The sequence below is a fragment of the Diceros bicornis genome, chromosome 9 (genome assembly GCF_020826845.1).
Source record: "Diceros bicornis minor isolate mBicDic1 chromosome 9, mDicBic1.mat.cur, whole genome shotgun sequence".
Taxonomy (NCBI): Eukaryota; Metazoa; Chordata; class Mammalia; order Perissodactyla; family Rhinocerotidae; genus Diceros; species Diceros bicornis.
This window is the reverse complement of record NC_080748.1, coordinates 34,341,687-34,359,617: the sequence shown is the minus strand read 5'-3', so window position 1 is coordinate 34,359,617 and position 17,931 is coordinate 34,341,687. Positions and strand designations below refer to the sequence as shown.

The 17,931-nt window shown below is 38.1% G+C and overlaps 1 protein-coding gene across 4 annotated transcripts in view; it reads left to right on the top strand.

The window, feature by feature from the left end:
• Positions 1–17,931, top strand: part of DGKH (diacylglycerol kinase eta) — a 180,377-nt gene that overhangs the window by 58,636 nt on the left and 103,810 nt on the right. For all 4 annotated transcript variants that reach the window (XM_058548239.1, XM_058548238.1, XM_058548236.1 and 1 more), the window contains exons 3-4: positions 9,738–9,848; positions 11,837–11,917. In XM_058548239.1, the coding sequence (XP_058404222.1) occupies positions 9,738–9,848; positions 11,837–11,917 (192 nt within the window). The remainder of the gene's footprint in view (positions 1–9,737; positions 9,849–11,836; positions 11,918–17,931) is intronic.

The window sequence follows — 17,931 nt, the reverse complement described above, 5'->3', positions numbered from 1 at the left end:
GTAAAGAGGGTAATTAGAATATATTGGATAATCTCCATGATTTTGCCTTAGAATGCATTAATTTATGTTTAAATATAAATATCCCAAATATTAGAGTTTATAGTATTTCAATAGTGAAGGTGTTTTGAATATATGTAGAGGTTTCAGAATACCTCACTAGGCATGAGGGAACGTGGCTTCTCCATCATGTTTCCCTGTGCATATGTTCTCCCATTTCTTGAGGAGCAACCTCATCACTTCTCAGGGTTTGTGCAAGCTACAGCATAACTGGCTTTTGTCTGACAGGTTGAATTTTTTTCCTTTTTAGACAGGGGAGAGGTCCTAGGAGTTGTGTTGGGGAGTCTTTTCTGTCACTGGATTGAATATGGCAGGATTAAAAACTGCAGAGCCACAGACCCATTTTAGTTTTATGCTTCACTTGACTTAACAACCACTTGTATGCACAGTAGAGGGTATATGCTGCCAGTGTAGACGCATGACCAGACTACGTTTTTCTCTCAACATATACACATATATCTGCCAGATAACCCGATTCAGAATGTGTGTATGTGTGTGCTTTATGTGTGTATGTGTGTATGTGTGTTACATGTAAAAGTAAACAATTACTTCCGGTAAAATTTTTAAAAAACCCAAACAATAGTGGTTGTATATTTTTCTGTGAAAAGTAAAACTATTTTACAAAATTCTGAAGTATTAAATGCCAAGGTTTTGTTGTGTGAATATTAGATATCATTATGTTAAATGCATGTAATCATCTTGCCTCATAGCTTTTGAACCGTTGTTTCTGGAGCTGCAGAATTCCTCGGAGGTACCCCGGAATGGGGAGGCTGAGCTGGTCAGGTTCTGGATTGCCTCTTCAAATGCCTGGTCATATGTCCTCAGATTATTCTGATACACAAAACTGCTTGAAGACAACTGCTCCGAGCGCTAGCTTATAAAAACGGCCATGTTTTGTGATGTTGTAAATGACAAAGCACGTGCATCACCTTATTACAGTATCATTAACTACTGGTTCCAGAAGCACACTCTGCCTCCATTCTTCTGTAAGCTGTGGTATCCCTCTCTTACTGCATTATCCTCTGGCTCCTGTCTGAAACATCCTCTCATTGTTCCCACTGCCGTTCCTCTGCTGGCATTTGCTTTCTTGGCTAGGTCAGGCCAGTGGGGGCTTTGGGTGGTGGTGCAGGCTGGAGATGTTAGGGAAGGGGAAGGATAAGCAGATTAGGCTACTCTTCTCTATTCACTTCCTGTCCCCTATTTCCCAGCATGCCATGGTGTCTAGTACAGATCCCAGCTCTTCATTCCCTCATCCACAGCACTTATTCTAGTCTTCATCTGCAAATAAAATCTGGTTTTTCTCTGAAAGATAGTTGAGTGTAGCTTGGTTTCTTGTGGGCAGGCGTCTCTCAAGAGGAGGAAGGGAAGGGCATGAGTGAGCTTGCTCAGTTATTAAATCCAAATTACTCCCCTCATCTCCCCTGGAGAAGAGCCAGTGGAGGCGGAAAGAGGGTGGGAGTAGCATTTTAATGGGGCTCCACACACAGAGAAAGAAACATCTTGAGTGTAGAGATGCAATACCTCCCTAAAAATGTGTTTTAGGAAGATTCTTACAGCAAATTTTTTAAATGTTCAAAGCCAGACCAGAGCAAATGGTTAGACTCAATAGTATCAATTAAAGGTGAATGAAAAAAGGACCCAAAGTGCTGAATTATAAGTTTTTAAAGGGCTTATACAAGTTATTATACTGAAATATTGTTATGAGAGTGCTTATTGTCCTGGCTGATAATTACAGTCACCAAAAGAGATATTAATATGTGTGGGTTCCTATGCCCTGTTCCAGATCTGTTTAATCAAAACCTCCCAGATGAACTGAGGCCGCCAATGTCTATAAAGTTCTCTGTGTGATTCAGATGGCCAGCCAGATTTTAGAACAACTGGTGTATTTGATAAAGCTTGGTGTAATGTATGTATACCCATTTTAATAAAGAGGCTCAAATTTGTTTTTAAGAAAGTAGGAAATTCATAGTGAGACAAAATTCAGAAGGGAAAAGGATACAAGGCACGAGGCTAAAAGGGCCTGGAATCAAGAGGAACATCAGTGATGGGAAATTTTGGAGCCTGATAGAAAAGCCAGGCATGAGGCAATTTAACACATGGCTGATAAAAGAGGTTGACAGACTGAATCAGAAAGAGATCAAATGGCTACCTTCCAAAGACATAAGAGGAGGAGCAGTAATCTTCAATATAAGTTCTGGCATGTTTGTGGAGAAAAATAGTTCTTATTTAATAATCACACAAAAATATATAGAAAGGCTAACAAAGAAAAAAAGCAATGTTAGAGTAGGAGACACAATATAGTAAAGTGCAAACTTGTGATGAAGATAGATTTTTACTTTTAGAGATGTGGAGTCAAATGCAGATCTGTGTGGTTTGAGGTTGACCACTTTCCAAGCCAAATTATGTAAGTTCTGCTGTTGGATAACATATGGAAGGATAAGAAATCTATTACAAATAATAGTTGATTTACACATTTTATAGGTATAGCTGCCTCGTATACCACCTGAATACAATGTTAACGCTGATGAGATAGATGGCCTCCCTTAATAATGATGAAATGGTAGAGGATAAAAACGGAATGGCTTTCAATTTGGAAAAAAAAAAAAGGCAGAATAATCAACAACTAAATACTTACATTTTCTGCAAGGGCATTTGCAAATGAGAAAGAGACGATCATGAAATAAGCTCTGGATCCAGTTCTCAGAATGCTGTCAAGTCTTCTGCCCAGGCTCTCCCTTAAGAGCTCTTACGAGAGTGTATAGTTCAAGTTTCCCCCAATAGACATTTCAACTGCTTTATTTGAATGTCAGTCTTCACTTCATTCATTTGTGCAGTGAATAATTATTAAGAACTGTTCCCTGTGCTAGGAACTGTGATAAGTGCTGGGGCTACACTGGTGAATAGGTGGGCTTGGCCCTCTCTCATTGAGCTCGCAGGCTAGTTGGGGAGATAGATATATCATTTTTGGGCTAATTGGATTTTGAAGTGCTGGTGGCATCCAAGTGGTGTTATCCAGCAACAGTTATCATCATTTTCTAATTCTTACTGGTGAACAAGGCTGATGTTCTAAGAAGTAAAATAATAACATATGGCAATTGCAAACTCTGCCCCATCATGATATTACCTATGATATTAGGTAGAATTTCATGATTGATTTCTGATCTTATGTTTAATGTTTAGAAAACTTTATACATTTTGTGACTGTATACTTTATGTGGTTATATGTGTTCTTAGTGTGATAATTTCTCTAAATATAAGCATTGGACCCTTGTTCAGGAATGTTATCGCTTTTTTTAACTTGTGTCAGTCCCACTTAAATACCTTTTCCTGAAAGTATGACTTGCTAAAAGAGTCCCTTACTTGTGATACTTGATATTTATATAGCATGTGGGAGGTTATGAAAGATATTTATACAACATTTGGTTTCATCCTAACACCTCTGAGGAATACAGGGCAGGTAGTGTTTATCCTCACCTTTACAGATGAGGAAACTTAGGTTCATAGACGTTAGTACTTATTTAAAGTCTCAATGCTAGTAAATGGTGGAGCCAGAAGTGGAACCCAAATCAGGGCTCTTTTTAGGAGTTAGGTCTATTTCTTTTATACTTTCTGTCAGTATATTGACTTGTTGGAAAGAAAAATGGAAATATCTTTCTGCCTTAAATTACTCAAATTCTTATCAGTCAAAGAAAAAAATGTTTTAATCCTTTTAATTTCTTATTTTTTGTTTTCTGATTATTCAGTAAATCAATTAACATGTATTAATTATTTTTTTAGTATCAGGTACATGGCCATATATAGGATGAAAAAATAAATAAGGTATAGGAGAGACAAAAATTTTTTAAAATTCCTATACAACATGATTAATGGTATAAATTATGTATAAGCACAGTGCTGTGGGTGCACCTAGGATGCCATGGTACCTATGCCTTGAAGGCTGGTGGAATGGGGGTGGGCTTACAAGAAGAAGCAGAGGACAATATTTTGAGTAGAAGGAAGAACTCATGAAAAAGCTTAGACAGAGGGAAGCACTGAGTATTTGGGGATTAGCAGGTGTCCTCACATGGCAGAAGGAGTGAGAGAGTTTTCTGAGGTCTCTTTTATAAGGGCACTAATCCCATTCGTGAGGGCTCCACCCCTTATGACCTAATCTGCTAGAGACCCCACCTCCTGATACCATCAAATTAGGAGTTAGGATTTCAATTTTTCAGAGACACAAACATTCAGTCCATAACAACCCAGCTCTCCCATCACAGCAAATTCCATCCTCATTCCCTCAAAGATAAGTTAAGGGGTCATGTCAGGACAAGACTAGGAGAAGCTTGAGATTGTTCTGGAATTTTCGAAAACATCTGTAAGAGATGAGTCATCACTGACATTCCCACTTCACCATATCAAGCTTTTCACCACACCTATTTGATGGCCCCCAAAAAGCCAATATATGAAAATGTACATTTAGCAGATAAATCGGGTAGTAACTGTTTGATTTTTCAAAGATTCTTATCTTGACAAAAAGGCTCATTGAATGGCTGTTTGTGAAGTTGCACTCCCCTGAGGATATTAAAGTAGTATTCCATCTAAGTAACTTCAACTTGTGACACAGAATTGTTTCTGAAATTTTAGGTGAAATCCTAGAGCACCCATGTGTGTATAATTTAAGAGAGAAATTACTGTTGTTTGCTCTAAGCAAGGGGTGTGAAATGAGCAATTCCACAGCTTTAAGACATTGGACTAAAAACATTCTCAGAAAGCCAGCTAGATAAGAGATCTTTCAACTTAAAGCTTATTTTATTGATATAATTTTTTCAAAGCCAAGTTCATTTAACTTTTTGTTTTTAATATTTGGAAACTAGGTTACAGTTGGATTACAGTTGAAGTCTGTGGTTTTACTGATTTTTCATAAGGGTCAGATAGTACTAATCTCTGCCAGATTATGACTAAATGGTAGTTAAATGTAAATGTTTCTAAGCTCTTTTTTGAAGAAGAGGAGTTTATCCCTTTTTCTAGAGATTGTGAACAAAATAAGATCTAATACTTAATTTTTACAGATTCTTAATTATAACTCTCTGATCATAACTTTCTTGTATCTGTTACTAACTTCAGTTTATTATTCTAGTTGAACATTAATAGCAAATATAATAAATATTATGATTTTAAAGAATGAGTTCTTGTTTCTTACATTGTATGCTCATTATTTTGAGATTTTTGGAACCACATATGTTTTTCTCTGAACCATGCTTTGATTATATGTGCTAGAACTGTTACAAATTAATCATTTTTTGTTATGCTCCTTCTTTTATAAGAAGTGTTTGTTTAACTAGCCATATATAAACAGAAGTTTATTCTGAGGATTAACTTTCATGTGAATAAATGCCTCCTAGTTAAATTCATCTCTTAGAGGAAAGCAGGCTAGCCTCAGAATGTTTTTTCTTCAAGAATTTAAAGTGAACTATTTGGGGGCGGGCCCGGTGGCGCAAGTGGTTAAGTGCCCGCACTCCACTGCGGCGGCCCGGGGTTCACTGGTTCGGATCCCGGGCTTGCACCGACGAACCACTTGTCGGGCCATGCTGTGGTGGCATCCCGTATAGAGTAGAAGAAGATGGGCATGGATGTTAGCCCAGGGCCAGTCTTCCTCAGCAAAAAAAAAAAAAGAGAGAGAGAGAAGGGTTGGCAGATGTTAGCTCAGGGCTGATCTTCCTCACCAAAAAAAAAAAAAAAGTGAACTGTTTATATATTATAACACAGAGAAGTCTGTAAATGCATGAAGATGAGGACTATGTCTTACACCTTTTTGTAGTCCTCACAGCCTCACACGTGGCAGATTAATCTATGCTTATGCAAGATTTAAAGAGCATAAAGTGATATAGAAAAAACAGATAAATTATTTGCTTTGAAAGACTATGTAAGGATCATCTCTAAATTAGCAATATTCTTAAAGTCAGGTTAGATAGACATTTTCCTGTCCCTCTGCCTATCTCTCCCCAACCCCTCACCCAGGGAGTGCTCCTAGGGGCACTTACACCCTTCTGCATTATATCTGCTGTTTTGATACACGTGAAAAGAAGCAGGCTCAGACCTCCTGAATGCTGGAAACCATAAAATAATTTCCAGCCAGTATTTCCTATTTCCTAATTCTTTCATGTTTTTAAAATATAAAGTTATCTTACATACCATTTTACACTTTAACTAAAGTTGTTCAGTTCAACATTTATGGAGGCCCTAAGGTTTCAGCTAGTGTGTTAGATGGCGATGTTATTAAAATGCATAGGACACAGTCTTTGCTCTTATGAAGGTCACAGCATGGTGGGACCACAACCGTGTAAACTGAAGCCATTCAGTGTCGTAGGTGCGGTTATACAGCTAGGATGAGAATGCCTTAGAGGGACAAAGGTGGCATTGGTTGCTTCTTCCCAGGGAATCAGAGAAGCCGTCACAGGGGCAGTGGCAGTGGATCAGAGTTGAGATGAATGGGAGGGGAGCTTTCAAGACAGGCAAATTGAGGCGAGGACTTTAGGGCAGAGGGAGGAGCATGGGAAGGGGCAGGTGATGGGGTTGGAGAGCGTTATGTAGGGGTGTTCTATGATACATATAGAAGTTTGGACTTTATGCTGCAGGCAAAATAGAACTAATGAAAGGCTTTAAGCTGTGGCATAATATAATCAGATTTTCATTTTAGAAAATTACTCTCATAACCATGTGGAGAATGAAGTAGCTTATTTATGCTTTCTTAAAACAGTGCTTTTAGAACATAAATAGACCAAACATTAAGTTTTCTTCCTCATTGCCTTAAACAGAACTTTACAAAAATCCCAATACACCCACTTCTATAATCTGAATTGCCAAATGATTTGTTCTTTGGATAAGTTATGTTTTTATAGCGTTTCAATACTTTGTGTTTGGGTTTAAGACTGACACACTCTCTGCCCTGGGTAACGTGAGATGCTGCACAGGGTAACAGTGTATCTCACCAAGTAACTCTTGCTGATACCCCTTTCTCTCTGTCTTTTGTATCTAGTTGCCCAAGCCAAATGCTTAGACTTTTCCTTGGTTCTTTTCTCTTTCTCGCCCTTCACATCTATTAGCAAGTCCAGTGGATTCTGCCTCCACAATAACATCTCAAATTCCTCAACTTCTGCACGTCTCAGTGATGCTATAACCTTCATTCGTCTTCTAGTCTAACTTCTAGTGTCTTCCCTTTGGACTACTGCCGCAGCCTCCCAGTCGGTCCTCCATTTCCTTTCTCATTCGTTTTCCCATTCTCACTCTGCTGCTTCAAACATTTCACTAGCTTTTTGCACTTAGAATAAAAAGCAAACTCCCTGTTGTGGCCAGCATCTCCTGGCTCTTGTCTCCCTTAACCTCATCTCTTGACACTCCTTCTCCTCTAGCTGTTCTTTGCCCTCGCAGTGGCCTGCAGACACTTCTTCACTTCTTTCAAGAAGCTCTTATAATTTGGTGTCTGGCAAATACTCCCTGAACTTTATAGCATAATGATATCATAATAATAACACTTTATGCCGTTTATTGAATGTTTTCTGTAACCCAGACAGTGTGCTAAGTGCTCTCCAGACATTATCTTATTATTAAATTAGATGCAACAAGCTTGTGAAGTTGGTATTATTATTCCCATACTTTAGGAGAGGAAACTGGGGCACAGAGAGCTGAAGAACTGGCCTGGTTTATATTGTTAGTGTGTGATGGAGCCTGGCTTCAAGTCTGTCTGTCTGACTGTAAACTGGGCTCTTTGGTACTGAAATTTCAAAAGTATTTTGTTATCATCATTTGAAGTATTTTGTTATGATTACGTTTTAATGATCTCACAACAATTCCTGGAGGACAATCTGAGAGCAAGCTCTAGAGAAAATCTCTTATTGAAATTGAAAGTAACGTTAATATGACCTAACTGCCTTTCGGAGACAACAAACTTTTCTCAGTATTTCGTGTCTTGTTGCTAAAAAAACACAGTGTGATATAAAAGTTGGGAATAAACTCTGGAGTCAAGCAGACATGGGTCTAATCTCAGCACCTGCTATTCATTCATATAGATCTCAGTATCATATGTGCCAGATAATTTTCTAGACGCTTGAGATGCATCACTGTGCAGTTCAGTGGGATGGATTTAAAATTTTGATTCTATGAGCTGTTTTTGTCTTGGAGGGTCATTATAGCATTACTGCTCTTCTGTGAATTCACTATAAGTGTGATCCATCTTGGACCCCAGCCCCAGGGGATCTATTTGAGTCAGTCCCGTGACATGTCTCCTAAGGACAATCTCGTAGCAAGGCTATAAGTTTAGGCTGCTATAAATGTACTTTTCTTCTTCCTTTCCGTCTTCTTTCCTTGCAATTAAAATGAAACATTAACTTTATCAGATATAATAAACTCAGGGACCCTATATTCTAAGAGGGGTAACAATAAACATAATAAATAAGTGAATTACATTATACCTTAGAAGATGGAAAGTACTTTGTGTGGGGAGTAAATAAGATCAGGATGGGGGGAAATGTGGAGAGCATGTTGCAGTATTAAATAGGAGGTCAGTGAGGTGGGTCTCATTGAGAAGGTCAGAGACTTGAAGGGGGTGAAGGAGTTGGTCAGATGAATATCTGAGGGAAGGGCAGTCCAGGAGCAGAGAGTAGGTAGTGTCCAGACCTGAGGGAGGAGCATGCATGCCCACTCAAAAGCAAAGCGCCATTGTAGATGGAGGGGACCAAGCGAGGGAGAGATACTAGATGAAGTCAGAGGGGTTCCAAGTATTTTGTTCGTGACGATGAAATGAACTTGTATACACAAAGCGCTTAGCACAGAGTCTGGCCCAGAGTCATGGAGCCCCTGCCCACCTCTTCCAGCCACATCTCCTACTGCTCCCCCTTGCAAACTCTATCCTACATTTATAACCAAAAGCTCTTTGAAGATTCCCCAAATCTCCATGCTGTTTTAAACTTTCTACTTTTGCACACACCTAAAATATCCTTCTCCACCCCTTGTCATTCTGATAAACTCCTTCGAGACCCACCCCAGCCTCTCCTCTGGGGGGACTTCTTTGACTCCCTCTGAGACAGAGCTGATGCTTCCTTCTCTGGACCACCATGCACAGTGCTTTGAATATGTGTTTGTTACAATAACACATAACTAATGATAAATGACTTGCTATGTGCCGTACAAGAAGTCCTTTACATGTTTTTAATTTATTCGTCACCACATCTCTATAAGGTATGGCTTATTGTCATCCCCATTTTATAGATGAATAAATAAAGACATGAAGAAGTTCCGTAACTTGTCTGAGATCATCCAGCTACTAAGTAGTGGCACCAGGAGTTGAACACAAGGTTTCTGGCTCCAGAGCCCATGCTTTTCTTAATCATGACATTATTACATTACACGCACATTACACGTATGCATCACACTGTATTGCAAGTGTTAGTTTGTGTGCATGTGTCCTCCATACTATGCGTGACTACTTGGAGAGCAGGGAACCGTGTCACATTGCGCTTTGCTCTTTGGGGCTTTGTACATGTGCTCCCTTGGTTGAATGGTGAGAAGAAAATAGTCTCTCATGTAATTTGTAAGACATGGGAAATCATATTCAAAATGTTAATGATAGTGTGTCATTAATTCTGCATTGTGTTTGGTTTTGGATTCCATTTTAATCATATCATTCTGCTTCTGCTTCTCCCCAGACCAGTATTAAAGAGGGACAACTTTTGAAGCAAACCAGTTCTTTCCAGAGGTGGAAAAAGCGATACTTCAAACTTCGAGGCCGTACGCTCTATTATGCAAAGGACTCAAAGGTAATTCCAGAGAATACTAGTTGTAAGTGCTTGAGGTTGTGGATGTTCTGTAAGCTGTTTTTGTCTTGGTGCTCACTGTAGCCTTACTGCTCCTCTGTGAATTCAGTATAAATGTGGTCCATCTTGGACCAAATCCCAAGGGGGTCTATTTCAGTCAATTCATGCCGTGTCCCCTAAGAACAATCTTATAGGAAGGTTTTAGTATAATTTGCTTTCTTTCTTTTTTCCTTCCAATTAAAATGAAACATTAAGTGTAACTGTATTAGATATAATAAACTCAAAATTTGGGGTTTGCCCCCCTTGCTTGCTGCTTTTTACCTTATAGATCTTTCCCTGACCAAGAGACAGAGAATTGCTGTAGTTGCTAAGAATTCATGCTCTGGTTTCAGGCAAAAGTTCGTATCCCAATTCCAGCACATTCCAGTGGAGCGGCTGTGGATAATGTGTGTTGTTGATTTTGCTAGCAGTTAAGAATAAAAATCATAGTGAAATAAAATCAAGGCTCTAACTAGTTTTTATATGACAGTTGAATAAGAATGATGTAGTTTTGAGAGAAAAAAATTTGTAATGATGAGCTTCCATTTAAAATGATATTTTAGTATTCCTTCAAAAATAAACATTGACGTTTCTTGCTCCTCTGCCAGTTGAATAATTAATAATTTCCATATTTAAAAATGTATGTTCCTGATATAATTAGTATAGTTATATGCCAAGAGGTAAAAATAAACAAACAAACAAACCTAATTCTTAGTTTATGCAGTTGTAGAAGTAATGACCAAATAAAATAATCATATTTTAAAAGTCATTATGTACAAGATCGTCCCTGATTTGGCTCCATCCTGACTTTTCGCATTTATCTCCAGATAGCTCTGCCCACTTGATAGCCTTCAGCCTTGCCCCGTGTTGCCCATCTCCAGGATGACTTTCCCTCTATCTCCACTTGAAGAAATTCCCTGTTTTCTTTAAGATCCCCCTCAAATAGTCTTTATTCCAGCATTCACAAGAGAGTTTAAGTGTATTCTGCTGGAGAAATTATCTGTGACCTTCCCTAGCATTTCGTAGTATCTCTTCTCTTCCACTTTTAATAGTCTATCTTACATTAAAATTAGTTGTGTCTACTCCATCTCCTGTGCTAGATTATAAATTCTTTCTAGTCAGGGAAAAAGTCCTAGAGTCAGATTGGTTGGATTGAAATAGACTTTTTATAACTGCTTAGAGATCGGGGGCGCGGTGGAAGCTCTCAGAGAAGGGGTCCCCCTTTTCTGTAGTTCTGAGCTGCATTTTTATATCTGCTTTACTGCAAGAACATTGAATGAGTGTGAACAATGACCAACTGACTAAAAGTGGGAAGGATACATTTATTCACTAGAATTTCCTAATCTCTAAATTGTACATTTTTAAAGATTCCATTTCTATGGAGTTTTTACTACTGAAACTTTTTTGATTAAAACCACTTTTAAGAGTACAAAAGAAACATCATCTTATATTTACAGAGCACATTTATCATTTCATTTGAACATATTTATAGATGTGGAAAATAAGGTTCAGAAAGTTCAGAAACTCGTGGCGATCTGAGCCAGGACTAGGTGCTTCTCATTTCTCATTTAGCAAATGTGGGAACGATGACGTTGCCTTTCCCTTCCTGGCAAAGTTGTTACAGGTTTAGAGATGTGGGGGATGTGTGAGTGTATGTGTGTATGTCGCACACTTAGAAGCTTCCCCATAAATTATGCTTCTAGAGAGTACAGAGCGTTTTGCATTGACGTAGTGTGCCAGGGGATTCTTTAAAGTTCTTTTCAGTTTGGGATTTATGTGTTAGTTGTACTTTATGGTTTTACTCACAGAGTATCACTGACTTAAGTTCATTTTCATTTTCTATTCCTAAATCCTGGCATAGCTTCGTAGTCATGACTTGATATTAAAAAAATTATTGAGGAACATTGAGTTAGGTTTTCATTTAATATGTTTGTGTTCTTTTTCATTAACAGTCTCTGATATTTGATGAAGTTGACCTCTCAGATGCCAGTGTAGCTGAAGCAAGCACAAAAAATGCTAACAACAGCTTCACGGTATGGTTATATTCTGCTAACTCCCTACTCCAAAGTTATAGAATGACCTTTCCTAAGCATGTACAGAACTCCATCTTCAGTTACCAGCTGTGTGTCAACTATGCATGTTGGAGTTCTTACTAACACCGTAAACTTGATAAATACATTGCATACTCCAACACCCAACACCATACATGATTGGGTCAATAAACCAATAATGTATTAAATGTATTTTTTGAAAAATATTTATAGTTTTTTCCTTTTTAGACTTTTCAGTTTTAATGCTTTAAATTTTTCATCTCTTTTAAATTTAATACTTCAGCTAATTCCATTGTTCTTGAATATTCAAAAAGTTTGTTTTTTACTTTCAATTTTAAAATAATATTTCTCCTTCTCTTCTACTTTTACTCTATTGCTGTAGTTCACGCAGTTGTTATAGTTCAGGCCTTCATTTCTTCTCATTTAGGTAATTCATGTGGTAGCTATTTAAGAGGTGTCCTCTGTTCCAGTTCTTTTCCAGTTGCAAATCACATTGCTTAAAAGACCTCACTGGCTTGCTGTTGCCTGTCAGGTTACATCTGTGACTCTGTCTTAAAGTCTTGTAAAATCATGCCTCAGCATTCGAGTGTTGCTTATAATTAAGCAACAAATTAATTTGTCCTTGTACACCTCACCAGTCCAGCATTTCTGTCTGTACCTGTGCTTTTCCCGTTCCCTCTGACTTGAATGATTCCTCCTCTAGCTATAGCTGTTGAAATTCTACCAATTCTTCAAAGCTTATCTCAGCTATATCATTCTTCTTCTACCGCTTTCATTCAAAAAAATATGAATTGAGTATCCACTGTGGGCCAGGCACTTGTGCGAAGCACAAGAGATTCAAAGATGAATAAATTATATATATCACCTCCCTCAAAATATTCACAGTACAATTCAGTGAAGTTCATCTGGGGTACTTTGTATAAGTACATATTCTAGGTCCTCTAAGATGCATTGCTCTTGCTATGTTGTTGTCCCCATCCACACGCCCAGTTCTTGCTCTAGGAAGCCACCACTGGTGACAGTTGTGTCCGTTGCCCAGGCACGCCAGGGCAGGGAGGACAGATAAACAAATGCAGAGCAGTTTATACGTGATAGAGGTAAGCCCTGGTAGGAGTGAGGGGAGGGCAGGAAGCAAACGAATTCAGATTTAGTCTTATTGATTTATGGGCACGTGGGATAATTCATGGTGTCAATATTCCTTATCCTCCCTCCTCCCCAGGGAGAGTTTAGTTCAAGGAGAAGAAAGCCAAGAATAGAATCCTGGAAAAATGTTAAAATTTAAGGTTTGACCAGTGAAGACTGAGAGAGAGCATTCTGAAGTGTAGAAGGAGCCTCAGAAGGCAGTGATGCTGTGAAAAGCCAGTGGAAGAGAGTTTCAAGACAGAAGTTGTTAAACATCAAATACTGTAGAGAGATCAAGTCAAAGAAGAAATGAGAAGCATTTGTTGAATTTGTTAACTTGGGGGTCATTTGGTCACATTGATGTGAATAGTTTCAGTGGTGGGGTGACAAGCATTAGGCTGCACTGCAAATGCAAAGTAGAAAGGTAGAGAAGCCAGGGTAGATTACTTTTCTAAAAGTTTGGCTATTAACAGAGGGAGAACAAGTATAGAGAGAAGAATGTTCAGGCTGGAAGAGAGAGCTTTGGTTTCATTGTTGTTCCTCTTTTGCTTTGTTTTTAAAATGGGTTTTGACTGTGTTAATATGAAGAGAGGAAAGGTTTGCTAGAATCAAAAGTTGAAGCTTCAGGGCTGGCCCAGTGGCATAGTGGTTAAGTTCGGTGTGCTCCACTTCGGCGGCCTAGGTTCACAGGTTCAGATCCCGGGCATGGACCTACACCACTTGTGTAGGTCCTCAAACAGAGGAAGACTGGCACAGATGTTAGCTCAGGGCTTACCTTCCTCAAGCAGAAAAAGAGGAAGATTGGCAACAGATGTTAGCTCAGGGTGAATCTTCCTCAGCAAAAAAAAATGTTGAAGCTTCAGGAGAGAGAGGGAATAACTGATGGAGCATGATTGCTGTGTAAGCTGAAGGGCATAGGTTAAGAGATTAGCATTCAACAGGAGACAGAAAGCTTATGGAAGTAGGTGTGGGCAGGAAGTTCATATATTTCAAACCCAAATACTACTATTTTCTCAGTGAAGTTAAAGACAAGCTCATCTGCTTTGAGTAAGGGTTTAGATGGGTTTGGAGTAGCTTCTGTAGAAAATGAGAATTGAAACCAAACAGGGACATGTAGAAAAGTACTAGGTAGTAAATAGTGTCTGCCAAAGATTGGAGGTCAAGTTGAAAATTGTTTTTAATTCCTACGCCTATAGCATTTTCTTTAAGATGGGGGTAGAGAACCACAACTGAATTGATCCAGGGTTGATGGTTTATAGGGCATATTGGACAGAAATGTAAAGGGATTGTTGGATGTTTTAGGGATCAATAACTTATCCATCTTTCCTCTCTGAGTTCTCAGTTTTTGAGAATGAAACACAAGGAGTAAGGGACAGCTTTATTAAAGGCTGAACAGGATCCAATAACCACTAAGTACAGAGCTTCTGATAAATTTTTGGAAGCTTAAGGCCAAAATGTTGCTTATTCTTCCTTCCTCCCAAGTAAAGGTGGGGTAAGGAGTGAACAATAGTCATCCCCTCTCTATGGAGACTCATGGAAGTGGGGGAATAAGAGTTTACCCCAACAGGGATCTAGAGTGTAGTCTGAAAGAGGGTTCCAAAATTTTAGATTTAGAGGATGGAACAATTTCAGGTGAAGACAAGGTCTAGGGCGTTGGAGTGGATAAAGATAAAGGGAACTAAAAAGCTTGGGTTTGGGAGAGGTTATTCAAATCCTTAGTACAGCTTTCTTAGACCTCCAGCTGCATGCAGTCTCTCCTGTTGTACCTTTCTTATAGAACTTATGATATTCTGCCATACATTTAGTTAAGTACTTATGTTTATTATAACCTCCTTGAGGACGAGGACTCTGTCATATCTTTTTACCTCATAGTAACCTTATGCATCAGTATTTGTTGATTTAATTAATAAGGTGAAAGTTTATTTTAGGCATGAGAAGACTTTTTGTTGAAACATTTTCAAGAAATTTCTTCACTCAACCAAACATTATTTCTGAAGTTTTTTGGACTAAAAATGTGGAGACTAAAATGTTAGGCAGATTTCTTAGAGTTTTACAGCAAATCAATTGGGTAGAACTTTCCAGGGTATAAAATAGAATAAGAGATATGTTTTCAATCAGTAATTGACAATCCTCCCTATGTTTAAATATTTAAATATCCCACCTTCCTGGATTGCAATGACTTCTGCTGATGCTGTTATTTTGGCTAGTTCATGTCAGAGGTTAATGGTGTAGTTTGGTGGTGTTATGGCTGGAGAATCCAGAAATGATCAAATTCTACTTCACTAAAGCCACTCTTCCTCTCCTTGAAGTCCCTAAGGATATATTGACAAGGGACAACAGTAAATGGAAAATCTAGAATTAGTAAACAGAAAATGGAAAAGCTGTGCTTTGCCCAAAAATCCAATGCCAAACTCTTTGGTGAAATGGGTTCTAGAGTGGGTGTTCTAGAGAGCAGGGCAGAAAATGACTTCACCCGGGAAGTTATTTAGCATCATTTCTGCTGCATTCTATTGGTTATGAGCAAGTCACCAAGGCTGGCTGAACTTCAAGAATGTAGACACCATGATAATAGTGTCAAAGGATTTGTGGACATGGTTAAAACCTCCCTACCTGATGATTACTTTTCCTTTCTTGCACAGTCCTATGTTCCCAATCCTGGAGTTAATAGTAGTCTTGTTTTTCTGGTTTTCTTTATCACCTCAGGTATGGTGTTAGTTTTCTGTTGCTTCGTAACAAATTACTACAAACTTAGTGGCTTAAAACAACACTCGTTTATTATCTCAGTTTCTGTTGCTTGCACAGCATAGCTGGGTTCCTCTGCTCCGGGTCTCACAGTGCTGAAATAAATAGATATAATCAATTGAAAAAAATATATATGTATACATATATACACATATATACTTTTTAATTACCTTAAATCAGGCTAATTTTGACCAGGGTTTGCGTTTTTGGTTTTACAAGTGTCTTCTGCAATAGTCAACGATAACGACAACAACAAAACCTACTAACACTAAAAGCATTTTCTGTGACTTTAAGTGTCAGCGATGTGATTGGGGAAGGGAAAGGACAATCCCAGCAGCCTTGTTGGCATTTTATGAGCCTTTAGGCCTAATTAATGTTCATCGTTAATTTATTCGTAGTTTGAGTTCTACCATTTTCTATGATTGGGGAGTCTATAATATATTCTTAATTTTTTTGTTCATTTTCGTTTTTTATTTTATTGGTATTTGTATGGTGTTTTGGAGTTTTGTTTTCACTTTAACATTTTTATCTTTAACGCACCTCTGTGCTGTATGTGAATGTGTTTTTCTATATTAGAGAGAAGAATTCTCTTCTTATGTATGGAGAGAAGAATTATTTCCCCTCGGTCACACTGTGCCCCCCAGGAAGAGGATCCAGACCTCCCAATGTTTAATTCAGGGCTCTTTCCTTCCACACAGTATTCTTTCCGTCTGGATAGTCTTTGCCGCCCTGTCTTTCTTCTCACATCTGCTGCTGTCTCTGTCTCTTTCTCACTGATAGTGATATGTATATCCCCAGCTTTTTTTGATTTATCCAATTGCAGAGCTTAGACTATGAAGTCAGACAGCCTGGGTTTGAAGCTGGCTTGGCTGTGTGACCTTGGACAAGTTAGGTAAGCCCTGTGAATCCCAGTGTCCTCACTTATAATTGAGGGTAACAATGATACCTGCCTCATAGGGTTATGAGGATTAAATTAAATGTGATGATGATGCACTAAAATACCTTGCCCAATGATGAGCACATACAGTTTAATAAATGTTAGTGGCCATCATTATTACGAAGTTATCATCCCTCTGTTCCCTTCACAAGTGACAATATGTTGCCAATTCCTAAAAGTTTGGGGATTTTGAAAGAGAATATGAATGAACTTTATCTTGAGAAAACATTCTATCCTGCCTGTCTTTCAAAGATGTAGTGAAGATTTGTCTCCACTTTTATCTCACGTTAGTAAGTGTTATTGGGAAAAGCAACCATTCTCTAATGAATGAAATTACAATCATACCTTGTTAGGTAAATGTTATTTGGTAAAGAACAGCTTTTTAATGATTTGAAAGTCATCACAATCACGTAGTAGATGTTAGGCTTCCAAAGCATGCTGTTCAAATGACTATTTTCTTTAAATTTTAATGACGATTAGGCTAACCCTTAAACAAATGAGTCATTATTTTAAAGAAATTGTTGTATTGTCGTTGTTAAAACTTCTTATGGAAGTTTATAAGAAAGCATATATATATTTTTTTAACTAGAAAGACATAAAGACGTAATTTATTTGGCTTATTTAACTATGCTTAACATTTTTAGTGAGTGGTCTCCAAGTGTGTGTGAAATCTCACTGTTTACTACGCTTCCATGCTGGCTTACTCGGTTGTACAAAATGCAGACACCATGTGGTATCACTTATTTTTAGAACTAAATAAGCACTGGAACAAAGAGTCATTTTAGTTCAGGGGTCAGTTGCCACAGCAGACATGACTGAAAGTTGATTAGCATTTGATTATGATTCTTCCAGAGAGATCTTAAAAAGTATACATAAAAACAAACCAATAAAGAGAACACACTCTTACAGCACATAAAATGCTGAAAATTATGCATTCATTGTACAACTGAAATGAGCAGGCTTGTTTTCATGGGAGGGGGAAAAATGTTCCTAAGAACTTGTTTCTGTAACGTTTACCTTCTGTTTATTCTGTTTACTCCTTAATTTCCTCTCCGATAACATAGTTCAGTTCATCTTCTCCGTTAAGAGAGATATCACATCCTTTAAACCTAAGAAAGTGTCAGTTTACTTTTATCCATTAATATCTCAATCTTTAGTTACACAGGAGGTAACAAAAAGTTATTTTCTTTTCATG